This window comes from Ornithorhynchus anatinus, chromosome 1 (genome assembly GCF_004115215.2).
Source record: "Ornithorhynchus anatinus isolate Pmale09 chromosome 1, mOrnAna1.pri.v4, whole genome shotgun sequence".
Lineage (NCBI taxonomy): Eukaryota > Metazoa > Chordata > Mammalia > Monotremata > Ornithorhynchidae > Ornithorhynchus > Ornithorhynchus anatinus.
Genome location: NC_041728.1, coordinates 137,266,610 through 137,285,461, shown reverse-complemented (window position 1 = coordinate 137,285,461; position 18,852 = coordinate 137,266,610). Strand labels below are relative to the sequence as shown.

At 41.8% G+C, this 18,852-nt stretch overlaps 1 protein-coding gene across 2 annotated transcripts in view; it reads left to right on the top strand.

Moving 5' to 3' along the window:
- PLD1 (phospholipase D1) overlaps positions 1–17,068 on the top strand; it is a 198,866-nt gene extending 181,798 nt beyond the window's left edge. Inside the window, exons 25-27 of one of the 2 annotated variants that reach the window (XM_029071635.2) lie at positions 7,558–7,711; positions 15,444–15,561; positions 16,442–17,068. In XM_029071635.2, the coding sequence (XP_028927468.1) occupies positions 7,558–7,711; positions 15,444–15,561; positions 16,442–16,666 (497 nt within the window). In that variant the 3' untranslated portion in view covers positions 16,667–17,068. The remainder of the gene's footprint in view (positions 1–7,557; positions 7,712–15,443; positions 15,562–16,441) is intronic. The other variant, XM_029071647.2, reaches the window with a different exon arrangement.
- Positions 17,069–18,852: the final 1,784 nt, after the last annotated feature.

Below are 18,852 nucleotides of genomic sequence, written 5' to 3'. Positions count from 1 at the left end.
GCTGGTATTTGTTAACCACTTACTATGTGCCAAGCACTGTTCTAAGCACATGGGGCTCACAGTCTTAATCCCCATTTTACAGATGAGGGAACTGCGGCACAGAGAATTTAAGTGACTTGCTCAAATTCACACAACTGACAAGTGGTGGAACCGGGATTAGAACCCACGACCTCTGATTCCCAAGCCCATGCTCTTTCCACTTAGCCACGCTACTTCTGTATGGCTGTATTGTACTTTCCAAGCACTTAGTACAGTGCCCTGCACACAGTAAGTGCTCAATAAATACAATTGAATGAATGAATTGAATGAATATTGGAAAAGTACAACAAGATCAAATGGGTAGACATGAACCCTGCCCCTAAGAAGCCTACAGTCTACGGGAGAATAAATGGACTCACATCCACTATCGCAGCAGACATGTCAGAAAACAAGAAAGAATGGTAAAGAGATGGAAATAGCATTCCTCTATTCACCACTCATCGTCCACTACTGTGGATGATATTATTATTATTATTGCATTTGTAAAGCACTTACTTTAGAGTACTAAGTGCTGAGGTGGATACGAGGAAATAGGGTTGGACACAGTCCCTGTCCCATGTGGGGCTCACAGTCTCGATCCCCATTTTACAAATGAGGTAACTGAGACCCAGTAAAGTGACTTGCCCAAGGTCACATGGCAGACAAGTGGCAGAGCCAGGATTAGAACCTATGACCTTCTGACTCCCAGGTCTATGCTCTATCCACTATTCATGCTGCGCTTCACATAGTTAATCTGCCAGTTTGTGAAACATGATTTTTCACACCAATGCTTATGGTGTTATCCTTAAACTCTCCTTCTCTGTCAACTCCCATATGCAGTCTGTCTCCAAATCCTGTTGGGTCGTCTCCCACAGATTTTCCAGAAATCACTTCCTCCTCTTCATCCAAACTGCCACCATGTCATAACCCAATTCAACAAGTTAATCGGCCCCCCTGCTGACCCCTCCTCCATTCCCCTCCCCTTACGCCCCCTCCAATATCTCTACAGCCCAATCTTTGCTGCCTGGATCATATTTTTATACGGTATCTATGTATCAAGCACTATTCCACTACTCATCTACTCACTTTACCTCGATCTCATCTGTCTCACCACCGACCTCTCGCCCACATCCCGCCTCTCGCCTGGAACGCCCTCCCTCTTCATATCTGACAATGACTCTCCCTATCTTCAAAGGCTTATTGAAGGCACACCTCTTCCAAGAGGCCTTTCCTGACTAAGCCTTCCTTTCCCCTTCTCTCACTCCCTTCTGTGCCACCCTGACTTACTCCTTTTGCTCATCCCCGCTCCCAGCCCCATAGCACTCGGGTACATATCTGTAATTTGATTTATTCCTATTAATGTCCTTCTCCCCCTCTAGACTGTAAGCTTACGGTGGGAAGGAGATATGTTTGCTGTATTATATTCTCCCCAGTGCTTAGTACAGTGCTCTGCACATAGTAAGCACTCAATAAACACGATTGACTGACCAACTCTCCTCCATCTACAGCCCCCTAACTCACACCCTTCCTGCCTGAATCAACTCCCTCTTCAAATCCACCAAACCTCAGGTCCTCCCATTTTTAAAAGCCCTTCTGAAATCCCATTTTTCCTGGGAGCTTTCCCTAAGTAAGAATTCTTCTCCCCAGGTTACAGCCTCCCAACTGTCATCTCCAGCCATCTTGCACTCACAAGCTTCAGTTGCACTTTTGTGTATTTGATTCGCACTCTCGTTTATACACTTCTTCCTCCTGTCAACTATTTTGTGTCAACTTCCCTATCAGACTGCAAGTTCTTTGAGGCTGGGTTGTGTCTCCTATTATACTCTCCCAAGCAATTAGCCCAGTGCTCTACACACAGTATGTCTTCTATAAACACTCACTATAGACTGTTTTAGTTTGGCCTGAATATTGAAACCATCTTGGCTTCACACTCAGCCTTTTTGACTCACATTAGCTTTTTTGATGGCTGATGGACAAGGGGAATCATTTAGAGAATGAGTAGCTTTCATGGCCTGGTAGACACTCTTGTAACTAAAGGTGAAGAATTAGGCTGGAAGGGAGCTATTACAGAGTTGTTGAGGTGTACAACCTAAAGCGACTTGAATTATTCTTACACTGATGGTTCTAAAGTCTGGTGAGGAGCTGGTTACAGTTAGGCAGGATTTGGGTTTCTGGAAAATTTAAAAATAAGGATGTTTTTGGGTCACACAAACAAAATTTAAATGAATCTAGCAAATGGCATCAAAACAGAGCAAGAATTGCTGATTAATTTCGATTACATCTGCTCAAAATTGAATTGAGTTACTGATATCAATTAATGCTATAAATTGAACGCTTAGTTAGTGCTAAGGCTCTAGCAAGTTTCTGGGAGAGTAAAGCAGTGGCAACAGAAATATTCCCTTTCCTCTAAAATTTATTGAGGAAATTTAAAATTTAAAATTTTAATTGAAAATTTTAAATCTAATCAGGAGGAGGGGGGTTGGGAGATGGGGAAAGAAGCAGTGTAGTCTATTCGTTACAGTACAGGCCTGAGAGTCTAAAGGACCAGCTCTGCCACTTGTCTGCTGTGTGACCTTGGGCAAGTCACTTCACTTCTCTAGGTCTCAGTTACCTCATCAGTTAAATGGGGATTAAGATTGTGAGCCCCATGTGGTATAGGGACTACATCCACCCCAATTTGCTCGTGGCCACCCTATTACTTAGTACATTTCCTGGCACATCGTAAGCACTTAAATTCCACAGTTATCATTATTATCAATCAACAGACAAAAGTGATTTATAGATAGCAAAACAGGAGGAAGAACAGTAGTATTACTATTTATTGAGTGCCTACTTAGTGCAATCACATAGTAAAAACTCTCTAGATATTTTTGATTTTGATGGTTTGTCAACCAAGAACTCGTTTTGCTTATTGCCAAATGGTCCTTCTATGTAGCTCAGATGATCATGAATTCTATAACAGAGACACTCCTTTTCTACTTGTCCATCCTTTGCCCTGGAAGAACTTATTCCTAATTCCTTTATAAATAGGTCTGAAATGGTAAAAACGTATTACTCTCAATGTAAGTAGATTACGAACATTTAAATTCTCTAACAAAGACTCTCCTTTCCTATTGGTCCGTCATTTACACTGGGAGGATTTACTTCTAATTCCTTGATAAATTGATCTGAAATGGTAAAACCTATTGTCATTAAAGCAAGTAGAATATTTAGCATTTCTTTGGCCTCTGCATATCAACATATGTGTTCATCCTTCTAGGTCTCCATACAATCAAAAGTGCTCCTCAAATCCACCTCCTCCATCACAACCTCCCCCGTTCAATTCCCAGCCACCTGAGCTGCAAGATTTGGAACTAGCCAATAATTGTGGAGTTTAATTTTTCGAGGACACATCATTCAAATGGAGATTTAGATAAATTTAATTGTATCCTCTATGTTGGGTCACATTATTTCTCATAGTTGGCTAAGTTTTGCAAGCCCCCTTCACAAGCCAAGAGGGAGTATAGTTTGCTTATCAGCAGCTAAATGAAAAGCTATTTTAAACTTTGATCTGTATTTCCTCACCCCTGCAAGAGTAATGTGTTTATAGTCAGAAACACAGCAGAGTCTGCATATTCAGAGTTAACATTTCTAGCCAGATAACAAGACCAAAAACACCATCTGGTTTTTCCAAGAAAGGAAATCATTTTTATGAGTCACAATTCAATAGGGGAGTGTAGAAAGAGCCCAGAACTTTAACTACTAGTAAATACAGACCTCCTGAAGATTTTTCAGGGTCAATTTTCATTGCAGTGAATGAATCTTGCCAATTATTGTTAATGCGAAAGAAATTAGCCTTTGAGGATTACGAGACATCCACAGAATTGAACAATTTTTCCTTTTGTATTGTCTGTTTGTTGAAATATTGTTCCCATTTAGACATTTTGAAAAGTTAAATATGTTGGAAACACAGTGACCTTTAAAGGCAAGCATTTATGTTTCATTTCAGAAACCAAGCGGAGCTGAACAACATTTCAGATTTTCAATTGAGCTTTTTTTTTTATTTCAGCAAACAATACAATTATACACCATCAAATATCATTGTTGAACTTGATGTAAAGTGAATTTAAAGTTTGGGTATTTGACCAGGCCTATTCTAGACTGAGACAGGGACAAAACAATGAAGACACTTTATATAAGGTCCCTCAGCCTCTAGAGACCTGGTGGGTGTACCTTTATGGTACCTGGAGACTATATATTTGTAGACTTTGGCCACATGGCACTTTTGGGGACAAACACAATATAGGGGGAAAAAAGCAGGTGACAGTAGTTTTATTTCCAGTTGAGAGTTTTCCAATTCTGAAGAAAATAGGAATTGAAAAGTCATTTTGCAACCAAAATTCTTGAGAACAATCCAGGATGTTTTGTTCTATAAAGAACAGGCAATTGGTCTCCCAAATCTAGTTTTGCAACCTAAATTTGCTTTCCGGTAAATGGGCAGGATTCCCTGAGGTGGGACACATTCTAACGACAAAGGGAGGCCATGACCATTCCATTTCTTTGGAAAGTGATTAATGCCTCATTCTGCCCCTCTGTCTGTGATAATGGGATTCTCACAGATTTTCACGTCCATAAATGTGGGCTCTAATTCTCCAGTTTGGTTCGGATCACACCAAACCATCCTACTAAATCATTAACCTCCCGCCGAACAGTGCTCATCGGCTTTATGGCTTCATGAGTGTTTTGCATAAATATGTGATAGGTAATCCAAAGGGAAATTATATATTGTACTCTCCCAAGCACTTAATAGAGTACACCCAGTAAACACTCAAAAAACATGATTGATTGCTAAACTATTTTCAGGTAAGCTTCTCAAGGGCAGGTAGCACATCTTGCTTTTCTTTCCTAGTTTCTTAGAATATCATACAGATTTTTCCAAAGGCAAGAGGCTGAATGAAGCCTGTTTAGATGTGTATTTGTCATGCACACTTGAACATTTATATAGGTGATCCTCAAAGATGAGGCTGCCTATGATATGATTTTATCAGGGAGTGCAGATATGGTTGATGCAAGACAGATAATCCCTTCCATGTCATGTGCAAATTAAGACTGCGCATCTCCTTTCGCACAGGAGAGAGGCTACTCCATCCCCCTGCCACCAGGACCTTTAGCAGGCCCTCCTCTATCCCTGGCAAAACTCAAACAGTGGCAGTCAATCATTCAATCAGTTGTATTTCCTGAGTGCTTACTGTGTGCAGAGCACTGTACTCAGTGCTTGGGAGAATACAGTACAGCAGAGTAGTAGACCTACCTTCCCTGTCCACAAGCTTGGGCGAATCAGTTATCTTCCCTGTGCCTCAGTGACCTCATCTGTAAAATGGGGAGTAAAACTGTGAGCCCCATGGGGGACAGAGACTCTGTCCAACCTAATTACCTTGTATAATAACAGTGATAGTGTTGGTATTTGTTAAGTGCTTACTATGTGCAGAGCACTGTTCTAAGCGCTGGGAGAGATACAGGGTAATCAGGTTGTCCCACGTGAGGCTCACAGTTTTCATCCCCATTTTACAGATGAGGTAACTGAGGCACAGAGAAGTCAAGTGACCTGCCCACAGTCACACAGCTGCCTAGTGGCAGAGGTGGGATTCGAACCCATGAACTCTGACTCCCAAGCCCGGGTTCTTTCCACTGAGCCACATAAACAGGCCCAGAGCTTGTATCTAAGAGCAGTGCTTGGCAAATAATAAGTGCTTGATAAATACCATTAAAAATGAGCTATAGCCTAGAGGGGGAGGCAGGCAATAATGTAACTAAAATATGGATATGTGCTATAGCTCTGAGGGTGGAGTGAATACCAAAATGCCCAGAGACCGTAGGTGATGCCGACAGGAGAGGGACTCAGCAGCAGGTAGCTTTCTCGATTCTTAGAACACGGAGAAGGTCACCACCGTGTCCACAGCTGGAACTTCTGGGACTGATGGTATGAGCTATCAGGAGCCTGAACTCTTGTAGGCTGTTTTGTGTTTGTCATCCTTGCCTTGTACCTTTTTGTTCACCTGTTCTCATGGGTCTAGTGCCAACTCAGACACAATATTTATTGTCGAATTGTACATTCCCCAGCGCTTAGTATAGTGCTCTGCACACAGTGAACACTCAATAAATATGACTGAAGGAATGAATGAACTCCCTGCATTATTCTTTGATTGTGTGATCCCCTTGGAGGCCAGAGGTTATGCACTTCAGAGTTCAGTTTGGTACATGGCAAGGACTTAATAAATACCATTGTTTCTAATGGTTTTACTAGTAATAATAATAGTATTTATTGAGCATTGCACACACCAAAATTTCCATCTGGGCAATTTTTTTCAGTCTGACAGATAACCAAAATAGAAATAGCAACAACTATTAAAAGTGCTGGATATTGCAGTTTAGCACTTGGAAAAGTACAAGAGCATTTTCAAGGTGCATTTCCTGTCCACGAGTGGTATCTCTCCCCTGTTTCCTATTCGAAAAAGAATCCTAGCCCTCATTGTTTACCCATTCAGGTTCACATTCCCATGTCAATCAATCCATCTTATTTATTGAGTTTCTACTGTGTGCAGAGCACTGTAATAAACATTTGAGATAGTCCAATATAGTAGAATTGGTAGACATGTTCCTTGCTATAAGGAGCTTACAGTCTAGAGACCAGAGACAGACATTAAAATTAAATAGGAATATATTCATCAGTGCTGAGCGGGTGAGGGTGGGGTGAATAAAGGTTACAAATCGAAGAGCAAAGTCGACCCAGAAGGGAGAGGAAGTAAGAGAAATGAGGGCTTACTCGGAGAAGGCCTTGTGGAAGAGGTGTGATTTTTATTAAGGCTTTGAAGGTGGGGAGAGTGATTTCTCTCCTTGCCAAAGAGTTCAGAAAGCAACAGCTCAGAAATGGCCAAAACTGCTGCTCCTATAACAATAAACAGTGCCCCATACCATATTCCAAATAATCTGCAGGTTGAAAACTTCGAGACTAGGAAGCACAACTCAGGAATACACCAGCCTACAATTTTCAGGTGAAAGGGGATAAAGAACCACTTCTGGCAAACAATTGGATTTTGGCTCTGGGTAGATTTCTTCATTCTTGGGTCCACCTGAAGAGAACCTGAGTCATGAAGAACTGTTTGCTTCTACCGACAAAAACGTGACTGCAGATTTTCTGTGGGGACCATGCTTTCTGGAAAAATGATGATTAATGATATTAATATAATTGTGGCATTTGTTAAGCACTTACTATGCTCCAGGCACTGTTCTAAAAGCTGGGGTGGATTCAAGCAGATCAGGTTGGACACAATCCCTGTCCCACACGAGGCTCACAATCTTAATCCCCATTTTACAGCTGAGTTAACTGAGGCACAGAGAAGTGAAGTGACTTGCCCAAGGTCAAACAGCAGACAAGTGGCGGAGCTGGGATTAGAACCCAGGTCCTTCTGACTCACAGGCCCGTGCTCTTCAACTGGACCATGCTACTTCTCTAATTGTTTCTAGTTGAGTTGGCTTAGTTTCTCTGTTTTTCCTTGAAAGGTTCTGCTAATATAAATGACCGGAGCATGCTAGGAAAGCGTGACAGTGAGATGGCCATCATTGTGGAGGACACTGAGACTCTCCCTTCCATGATGGACGGAGAGGAGTACCAAGCTGGCAGCTTCGCGCTCACGCTTCGACTCCAGTGCTTTAGGTATGTCTACTGGCAACCAGGAACCCAGAGGCACAATTTAGAGTCAAACAAACTCAAATGTGTGCCATAATCACTGACCAGTGCTATTTCACATGTTTTTTATTTTTCTTTTCTGGTCCTTTCATTCCAGAAAGAAATGGTTCTTGTATGTGAAACTCAAATGTGTTTTTTCCCACAGTTGGGAGAATTTCGGGTCTCAGCATTTAGGCTTTTGGGGATCCAATCTAGAACATATTTCCCACTTACAATTGGAAGAAATGATGATCTGATTAATTATATTTTATTATTGAGTGGTAGCCAATACACATGGATATCATGTTGTTGCCTCAAAGAATGGTGCAGAAAGCCTCAGTTCTAGTTGGACTTCACCACTGACTGGATGACAACAGCTAAATTTTACCACTGAAAAAAAAATCCCATTCTCCTTTCCATACAGAGATAGTGTAAAGACACATGAGATAAGGGATGTGAATAGATCAAAAGCTGTTTTGATATTGGGTGGTATCATTGTTCCTATCATGTTCATCGCATGTAATGGAGGGGCTTCATTTCTGTCTTCCGACACTCTTTATCCCTGGCTTTGTCTTTCCTCATTCCACAATCTAGGGGCAGAGGCAGACGTTAAAATGAATTAGGGATATGTACATAAATGCTGAGGAGATGAGACTGGGATGAATAAATGGAACAAATCCAAACGCAAGGGTGACACAGATGGGAGAGGAAGTAGGAGAAATGAGGGCTTAGTTGGAGCCCATGCGGCAGAAAAATCTCCAAACTTTTGACTTCCTTAACCCATCTTCATTGAACCCTGCCAAATACAGGCATGACTTGTAGCACCAGGAATGCCAGCACTTTTATCTCTATTACAGCTCTCCCCCTTACACTCTGTCCTGCAGGCAGTGAGGGTGAGATAGCTAAGACCTATTGAAAAGATCTTTCTAGAATATGCCCTGTGTGGAGTTACTATGAATTCTTCTCCTTAGACAGTAAGCATGACTAGCCAATCAATCAATAGTATTTATTCCCCCTTAGACTGTGAGCTCATTCCAGGAAGGGATTGTCTCTCTTTATTGCTGTATTGTACTTTCCCAAGTGCTTAGTACAGTGCTTTGCAAACAGTAAGTGCTCAATAAATATGATTGCAGAGCACCAGCTAATTGCTTGAAAGAGTACAGTAGAACAGAGTTGGTAAACATATTCCCTGACCCAAAACAACTTTATGGTCTAGAAGGTCACATGGTCTTGTCAAGCTGTAGTAAAAAAGAAATAGTTCTTAAATTAGACTTTTACTTTGTCCCTGGAGAAAGCACTACCATCATCATCTTGTGTCAATTTTGGTTTCTTTTTCATGGAGATTGTTCCACAAGATAAAACAATGTGTCCTAAAGTGCAGCATTTTCTCATTGAAACAAAAAAAAAAGATCTTTTCCATCTGGGCAATTTTCGAACAGAAAGAAATAGACACATTTCAATCTGACAGGCAACTAAAATAGAAATAGCAACAACTGTCAGGGTTGTGCTGGAGCTTGCAAATGAGGGCGAATCAGTTCAGTACATCTTGAAAATTTATCTAGGATAAATCCTGTTCAATTTTATTGATTTTCCTATGAAACCATTAAGCAGTAATATAATAATCAAAGAATGAAGCTCAAAATCATTAGACAGTGTACAAAAGAAAAAAGTAAGAAGACTTTATATAACTACTCCATTTTTATGTTACTTGCTGTTTTTATCCAAGGCAAGGTGATTACACGTTACGACCAATTGTCATTTCAGTACACAGACTGTAATTAAAATTCTTGTCCAAGCATTAACTATTGCGATAAGAAAAAACAATGTTGCTGGAAAATTTTAATACAAACTCTTAAGGAAATTATAAAGAGATGGTCAATGACATTTATTGCTAGGCACAGTATTAGCCCTTGGGAGAGTACTTCCCAAGCGCTTAGTACAATGCTCTGCACACAGTGAGTGCTCAATAAATAGGATTGAATGAATGAATACTTTACAGTCTGAGAGGAAGTCAGTAGTGAAACAAGAAGAACAAAATACAAAACAGAGGGCAGAAAGAACACTTCAGAATCTGTCAATCCATCGTGTTTATTGAGCACTTTCTGTGTGCAGAGCATTGTACTAAGCACTTGGGAGAGCATATAACAGAGTTGGTAGACACATTACCTGCCTGCAAGGAGCGTACAGTATCAGCGGGGGTGGGGGGAGACATAAATTAAAATAAATTACTGATATGTATATGAGTTCTGAGGGATTGAGAGAGGAGTTAATAAAGAGCACAAATCCAAATGCAAGGGTGACACCCTTGGAATGAAAGCATGAAACAGCTGAACAAATAATTGAATGTTCAGGGAAATCTGTTAGGGATATAAAAATAGACAGTTTTACATGAGTGTTGAGGATATGGTTAAGGTATACAAGTTTTTGGTCTGACTGGTTTCTGCTGTGGTGAATTACCCAGAGAAGACTTCCGAGAGGATGTGGGGGTTAACAGTCATTTTAGGCTGTGTTCAATTAGAGGAGACTTCAAACCCTTTTTTATCTGACCTACCATTTGACTTCTCATAGATTGTAAAAACTACATCTCCAAAAATATTTTTCTTGTCAATATTCTGTAAAAACTGTTTTCCATACCCAAGGGCTTCTGAGACACTGTTGTCATATCCTGTCATTTCCCAGATTTGGGAAAATTTTGCCTTTTAGTAACTAAGAAATAAGATGCCTCCCTTGTAGAAAGAGACAGACTAAATAAGACTAGTGACTTCTGTGTAGTGATACAAAGTCTTTTCTTTAATCATCATGCAAATCTAAAGTTCTTTTCATGAAATAGGTAGATAATTACCATCTGAAATCTAAACTCCTTGATGAGACCCTTGTTCCTATCTTCCATACTCTTTATAAAAGCCCCACAAGCTTGCAATTCATTTAATCTTTTAGTCTTTTTTTGGCGGGGGGAGGGAAATAATCTCTTTTTGATCATGGGCTCCAGCTGCACCCATACCACCTTTACATTGTGGAGCTCAATAAATGTATGCAGAACAAATATTTTTGGAGCTAGCTTTTGTAATAAAATGTTGGTTTTGCCCTAGATTTCCAGGAGGCAGCCTAAAGCTCAACTCGTAATAATAATAATTGCAGTATTTGTTAAGTTCTTACTATGTGCCAGGCACTGTACTAACCGCTGGGGTGGTACAAGCAAATGGTGTTGGTCACAGTTCTTGTCCCACATGGGCTTGAAGTCTCATCCTCATTTTACTGATGAGGTAACTGAGGCACAAAGAAGTGAAGTGTCTTGCCTAAGGTCACACAGCAGATTAGTAGCAGAGTCAGGATTAGAACCCAGGTCCTTCTGACTCCCAGTCCCGTGCTCTATCCATTAGGCCATGCTGTTTCTCCAAAAGTGTTAGTTATGAGGAAACCCTATCAATAGTAGTAGCTTGCTAGACTGCAAATACCTTGAAGGCAAGAGTCATGTGTACTAGTCAACCAATTTTATTTCATGAGCGCTTACAGTCCACTCTACTAAGCACTTGGGAGAGCACAACACAACGATATAGCAGACACATTCCCTTCCCACAGTGACCTTACAGTCTAGAGGACTAGAGGACGAACTCTTTTGTATTCTCCCAAGCACTTAAACTCCTTGTAAGCTCCTTGCTGGAAAGGAACATCTCTCCCAACTCTATTGTATTGTACTCTCCCAAGCATTTAGTACAGTGTTCTGCACATAGTAAGTGCCAGTGAATACCACTAAGTTGCACAACGCTCCGTGCAAAGTAAGCCCTCGCTAAATACTATTGATTGCTGAATGGTATTTATTTGCAGTCTACTGAGTGCCTTGCAATGGAGATAAAGCTTGGGAAGGTATAACAGAAGCTTAAGACACATCCTCTGCTCACAAAGAATTTACCATCCTTAGGGAATGCAAACAAATGATACTAGCAGAACCGTGTTGTGTTAGTAATACACTGAGGCAACACAAGGAATCTTGACTGAAAGTCCATTCATAGATGGCAAGTAGTTCAGGCTTTCCTCAGATTTATTGGCCTTATTCTTCAATCGAAAGGAGTAGCCTCTGGCTTGTCCCCTGAGTAGACACACTGGGATGGAGGGAAGCCCAGTCACCAGCAAAGAAGCAGCGTGGCTCAGTGGAAAGAGCCCGGGCTTGGGAGTCAGAGGTCGTGGGTTTGAATCCCGGCTCTGCCACTTGGCAGCTGTGTGACTGTGGGCAAGTCACTTAACTTCTCTGTGCCTCAGTTACCTCATCTGTAAAATGGGAATTAACTGTGAGCCTCACGTGGGACAACCTGATCACCCTGAATCTACCCCAGCGCTTAGAACAGTGCTTTGCACATAGTAAGCGATTAATAAATACCAACATTATTATTATTATTCATTCATTCAATCGAATGTATCGAGCGCTTACTGTGTGCAGAGCACTGTACTAAGCGCTTGGGGGAGTACGAGATTACAATATAACAAATTCCCTGCCCACAATGAGCTTTCCGACTAGAGTACCCCAGCCGATCAGGTGGAAGGCGCACAAAGAAACCATCTGATATTCCCATTTTACTTCCATGCACCCATTATAGCATTTTCTAGCACAATGCAGTTGAATTACACCAAAATACTCCTAATTATCAAGCCCCTTTCATTAAGTAGCTAATGAATCCTTTGGCATTAGCCCCATTGTGAAGCAGGTGGCATCTGCGAATTGCTTTCAACCTTCTCGGACAGCCAGGAATTTTGTTTGATTCTTGCCAATGTTATTATTTCTGCTTGGCAATTCAGTTTTTCTGTTGCTTACGTATTGCCTTTGGCAAACCAAATTTGCCAACCCACAGTCTTCTTTGTCTTTCTTGGTTTATAATGGGGCTGCATCTGCAGAAACCCCTGACCCTCACAACACTTATGTACATATCTCTATACTATCTATACTTTTAAATGTCTGTCTTCCCAGCTAGGGCAGAGATCGTGTTCTCCCTCAGGCCTGAAATTCCCTTCCCCTTCATATTTGATAGCGTACCACTTTTCCCCACCTTCAGAACCTCCCTTAAATCACATCTCCTTCGAGAAGCCTTCCCTGACAAAGCCCTCATTTCTCCTATCTGCCTTCCCCTCCCCGTTTATTATACACTTGGCTGTTCATGGTAGACTGAAAGACGGGAGTTTCTATTTGACGCCGAAGTGGATGGGCAGCTATCGGAGGTCTTTGAGGAGGGGGGAGACATGCACTGAACTTTTTTTAGAAAAACGATCTAAACTGATGCAGCAGAGTGAAGTATGGACTGGAGTGGGGTGAGACAGGAGGCAAGGAGGTCATCAAGGAGGCTGATGCTAATCAAGTTGGGATAGGATCGACATTGTAGCAGTTTGGCTGGAGAGGAAAGAGAGGATTTTAGTGATGTTGTGAAGGTTGAACCGATAGGATTTGGTGACAGATTGAATATGTGGGTTGAACGAGAGCAATGAGTCAAGGACAACGCCAAGGTTATGGGCTTCTGAAACAGGGAGGATGGTGATGCTGTTTACAGTGATCGGAAAGTCAAGGGGAGGATAGGGTTGGGGAAGGAAAGGGTATGGGTGGGAATAGGAGGAGTTCAGTTTGGGACATGAGTGACACAGCAGGGAGGGAAGGGAAGGGAGATGTCATTTTAGCAAAACTTTCCTCTACTGAATAATCTGCTATTTCATCCTTTCTATATTTACCTTTTTCCCAACCCTTTTAATGATCTCTGTACCTGTCCTCTGAACATCTCTGAGTCCCCTGTGTCCTCCATGCACTGAGGAGTCCAGCCAAAGCAGTATCCTAGGAGCAGCAGTGTATGTGATGGTTCTTCTCCCTCCCCACCCTTACTCAAACATCTTCTTGGGCAGTGGCGTACGTTCATTTTAAACAGCATCACCTCGCTGATTTTGCTATGTTATTTTGAGTATAGATTGTTTGCTGTTGAGCTGGTACAAAGATGTATTTTTTTTTTGAGGTTTATTTCTCATCCTTGACCCTTCCTGCTGACATTCCTTGCTGTTGGCTTTCAAGCAGTCTATCTGCTCTCCCCCTCCTCCTTTACCTGGCTGACTTCCTACTACAACCCAGTCCATATACTTCATTCAGTCATATTTATTGAGCGCTTACTTCACTCCTCCAACACCAACCTACTCTCTGTATCTCGATCTCGCTCCTTCCCCTCTCCCACAACCTTCCTCTGGCCTGGAATTCCCTCCCCATTCATATATTCATATTCAGAACCTCACTCTCCCTACCTTCAAAGCCTTATTAAAAGCAGTGTGAGAGAAGCAGCGTGGCTTAGTGGAAAGCTCAGGGGCTTGGGAGTCAGAGGTTGTGGGTTGTAATCCCGACTCTGCCACTTTTCTGCTGAGTGAGCTTGGGCAAGTCACTTAACTTCTCTGTGCCTCAGTTCCCATATCTGTAAAATGGGGATTAGGACTGTGAGCCTCATGTGAGACAACCTGATTACCTTGTACCTACCCCAGCGCTTGGAACAGTGCTTGGCACATAGTAAGCACTTTACAAAAAGCATCATTATTATTATCTCCTCCAAGATGCCTTCCCTGATTAAGCCTTTACTTCACCTCCACCCTCTCCCCTCTGCATCATCTCTGAACTTGGATCTGTACCTGGTATTCATCCTACCCTCAACCCCACAGCACTCATGTATCATCTGTAGTTTATTTTAATATTTGTCTTCCTCCTCTAGGCTATAAACTCCCTAATAATAATAAAATAATAGTTATGGTATTCATTAAGTGCTTACTATGTGCCTGGCTCTGTACTATGAATTGGGGTGGATTCAAGCAAATTGGATCGAACTTAGTCCCTGTCCCCCTTGAGGCTCACGGTTTCAATGCCCATTTTACAGATGATATAACTGAGGCACCGAGAACTGAAGTGACTTGCCCAACGTCACACAGCAGATAAGTGGCCAAGCCGGGATTAGAACCCATGACCTTCTGACTCCCAGGCCCGTGCTCGATCCACTATGCCATGCTGCTTCTCTTGTGGACAGGAAATGAGTCTACCAACTCTAATGTATTGTACTCTCTCAAGCACTCAGAACGGTGTTCTGCACACAGTAAGCCCTCTATAAGTAACTTTGATTGATAGATTGGTCATTCTGGTTGCTGTGGAGCTCTCCCTCAGTTTTCCCAGATTAGTCTGTAATGTGATCCTGTTCAAAGGGTGCTAGTTGTGTTACCTCCCTCCCTCCCTTCTCCAACAGGCAGCCTGGGCTAGTGGAAAGAGCACCAGTTTGGGAGTCAGAGGGTCTGGGTTCTAATTCCAGCTTTGAGACTTTGCTTGCTACGTGACCTTGGGCAAATCATTTAACTTCTCTGAGCCTCAGTTTTGTCCTCTGTAAAATGGGGATTAAATACCTGTTCTCCTTCCTCCTTAGATTGTGAGCTTTATGTGGTACACGGCATGTGGCTGATCAAATTATCTCATATCTTCCCTTAGCTTAGCACAGTGCTTGGCACATGTATGTTTTCCTCCGTTGTTATTCTTCTGGGTATTATCTGCAACCTTAAAAAAACTCCTTTTTCTGGTGCTCATTGACACGATTGTGTGTTCAGTAAAGATATTTTTGGCTATTTTTTCTTGTAGAAGGAGAAACTAGGCATTGCATTCCCATTGAAGAGGACAATTTATTAAATCCTTCCAGGTACCTTATAAAATGTGACTGTTTTTTTTGTTTTTCAGGCTTGTCCTTGGCTGTCTTTCTGATCCAACAGTTGATGTTCAGGATCCCGTGAGTGACAGATTCTTCAAGGAGGTGTGGATTTCAACAGCTGCCCGCAATGCCACGATATTCGATAAGGTAAAGTTCAGAACTTGATTCCTCCTCTCTCCTCACAATCTACTCATCGTCAGGAGAGCACACATTCACAAGGGCAGGAAAAAAGTGTTCTTTTATGGTATTTTCTTCAGTGCTTGTGTTTAGGGTTGCACAGTTCATTTTATTGGATAGAAGACTTTCTTTTTAACAGCCTTCAGTTCAGAGCAAAGCAAAATCTTTAAGTTTTGCCTCTCAGAGTATCAGCAACATTTATTGAATACCGATGTTTTACAGATGACTGTATTAAGCCCTCTGTGACTTGGCATAAGAAGAATCAGAATAAAAGCATACAAATACAACCACTGAGTGGATAATCCAATATGTACATTAGGGCAAACCCAAATACTTTTTGTTGGATGCAGTAGTGAGCCAATGAAACGCTTTCAGGTTTAAAAAGTTATTTTCTGATTTTACTCTTCAAACAGGTCACTACAGCTCAAGTTATTCAGTGAGTTGAGAGAACAAAAACTCCCTCCTTTTATTGACCGAAAAGGTTTGGTGATATTCCAACTTCCTCTGCTATGGGAGTGTGAGCCCAGCCTTAATGAGCTATCTAGATCCAAAATAATTTTTCAATCTGTGGATGCAGAAAACTGCAAACCAGCCCCACAAAAGAATAATCCCATTTTAGCAAGAAAATCAGATCTGTGACTGCTCAAGCCTACTGGGTTTTATATGTCTACCAACTCTGTTATGTTATACTCTCCCAAGCTCTGCACACAGTGAACACACAATAAATACGATTGATTGGTCGATATAGGCCAAAAGAATAAGTATTACATAACAACTCAGACAGTCAGGCGAGAATATATTGGTATTGTCTTTGGAATGCATTACATTTTCTCTTTTTCAATTCAATCAGGTGTTCCGCTGCCTTCCCAGTGACCAGGTCCGTAATCTAATTCAGCTGCGAGAGTTTATAAGCAAGCCCATTTTAGCAAAGGAAGATCCTGGCAAAGCTGAAGAGGAATTAAAAAAGATTCGTGGATTTCTCGTACAATTCCCCTTTAGTTTTCTTCTGGATGAATGCTTGCTTCCTTCTGTGGGAACAAAAGAGTCCATTGTGCCCATGGAGGTTTGGACCTAAGGATTTGGATGATTTGGCCATTCAAGTTTCACTCCTCGGGAACTTCAGTGAGGTCCCTTTTTAAGACCGTATATTATGTTTAGGTTGTGGTCCAGAGACAGACAAGTTGGAAATGGATCGTCATGAAGGCTGTCTGTTCTTTTGAAAGAAAGAGTTTTTTATACCTACTCATATTCTCTTTTTCATGAACAAATAGATCTTTTCTCTTGAAAGCGGAGAAGGGCCATGAGCAGCAACAGTAAATGAGCAGGCAGGGTGGTTTGCCAAGGTCATCTGCATCTTTGGAAACTCCTTAATGTGTTCACTGACTAACTCCATCTCATCTGGACCAGTGTTAATAATGATGGTATTTGTTAAGCGCTTACTATGTGCCAAGCACTGTTCTAAGCACTAGGAGAGAGACAGGATAATCAAGTTGTCCCACATGGAGGTCACAGTCTTTATGCCCATTTTACAGATGTGGTAACTGAGGAACAGAGAAGTTAAGTGACTCACCCAAAGTCACTTTGGCCAGGGTTAGAATCCACGACCACTGACTCCCAAGCCTGGGCTCTTGACACTAGGCTGCTTCTCTAGTTGCTGCTTCTTGTTCCTCAAGCCTCTATTTACATAACTACACTAACCACTGGGGAGATATTGCTTGAAGTTGCAGTGGGCACATAATAACAAAAATAATAATTATGCTACTTGTTAAGCACTTACTATGTGATGGGCACCGTATAACGCACTGATTGATAGAAGATAATCAGGTTGGACACGGTCCCTGTCCCACATGGGGCTCACTGTCTAAGAAGGAGGGAACAAGATTAATCCCCATTTTTCAGGTGGGGTAGCTGAGACACAGGAAATTTTGATCACTTGCTCAAGATGTCACATAGCCAATAAGTGGTACAGCCAGAAATAGAACCTAGGTCTTCCAGGCCTTGCTTCTTTCTTGTTATTCTTGCCTGTGGAATTCAGCCATCTCATTTCTCTTCCAGCAAAAGGACTTCAAACTCGATGCTTGAGAGAATGACCCTCAGATGGCCGTCTTTCCACAGGGCCTCTGAGAAGGCTCAGCCAGCAGCCAGCCCGCAGTGCTATTCTGGTACGGATAGAATTCCACCCTCGAGCAACTCGTGCGATTAGGTTCTCTTAGTAAAACCAGTATTTGACTGCTGGTCATTTGTAGAACTGACAAGATGAATTGTGGTGGTGAAGTCACCCTCGTTAAGTGAAAGCACATATTCGTCCTCTCTTTATGAACCACGATTATAATAGTTCATCACATCAAAGTGTGGCATGAGGAGAGAGTCGCACCATCCTTCCGGGAGCTGAAGGAACTTTGATTATTTACTGTAGGAAAAGAAAGGTTGGAAAGAGTACATCGCAAGCATCTCTCAGACCTCTCCCATTTCCTACATCTCAGTGCCTAACGCCTGCTACACCAATATTGTTGTTAATTGTCCTTTCCCATCTAGTACAGTGCTCTGCACAAAGTAAGGGCTCAATAAATGACTGCATGAATGAATGAACTCAAGTCTCGTTTAGGAAAATCAACTGAATGTAGAATAACAATGCACTGTAGCATTAACACTAATGTTCCCCAACAGGGACTATTTAGGCAGAGGCAACATTTTATTACTGAGTTAGATTTTTCCCTTTGTATAAGCTATTCCCTACCTAAGCAGCATGGCTTAGTGGATACGGCAGGGGCCTGGAAGTCAGAAGGACCTGGGTTCTAATTCTGACTCATCTACTGTGTAACCTTGGGCAACTCACTTAACTTTTCTGTGCCTCAGTTACCTCATCTGTAAAAATGAGGATTAAGACTATAAGCCCCACGTGGTACAGGGACTGTGTCCAACCCGGTTTGCTTGTATCGATCCCAGTGCTTAGTACAGTGTCCGACACCTAGTAAGCGCTTACGCACAGTTGTTATCATTATTATTGAACGTAGGTCATACTGGCTTTTCAAGCCCCTATGGTGCCATTGAGAAAATCACTGCTTTGCTGCATTAAATGAAGTGGCTCTAAGAAGTTTTAGAGATTTTCAGAAGTGCCTAACTCATCCATACATTTCATCTGGTAGCACAGTAAAATTACAAGCAACTCTTCTGATAATTGAGAAGAAATGAAAATTGTTTGCTGCATTTCATCTACCTATACATCGGCTTTCCTCCTGTTATATTGTAGACGAACCTCTC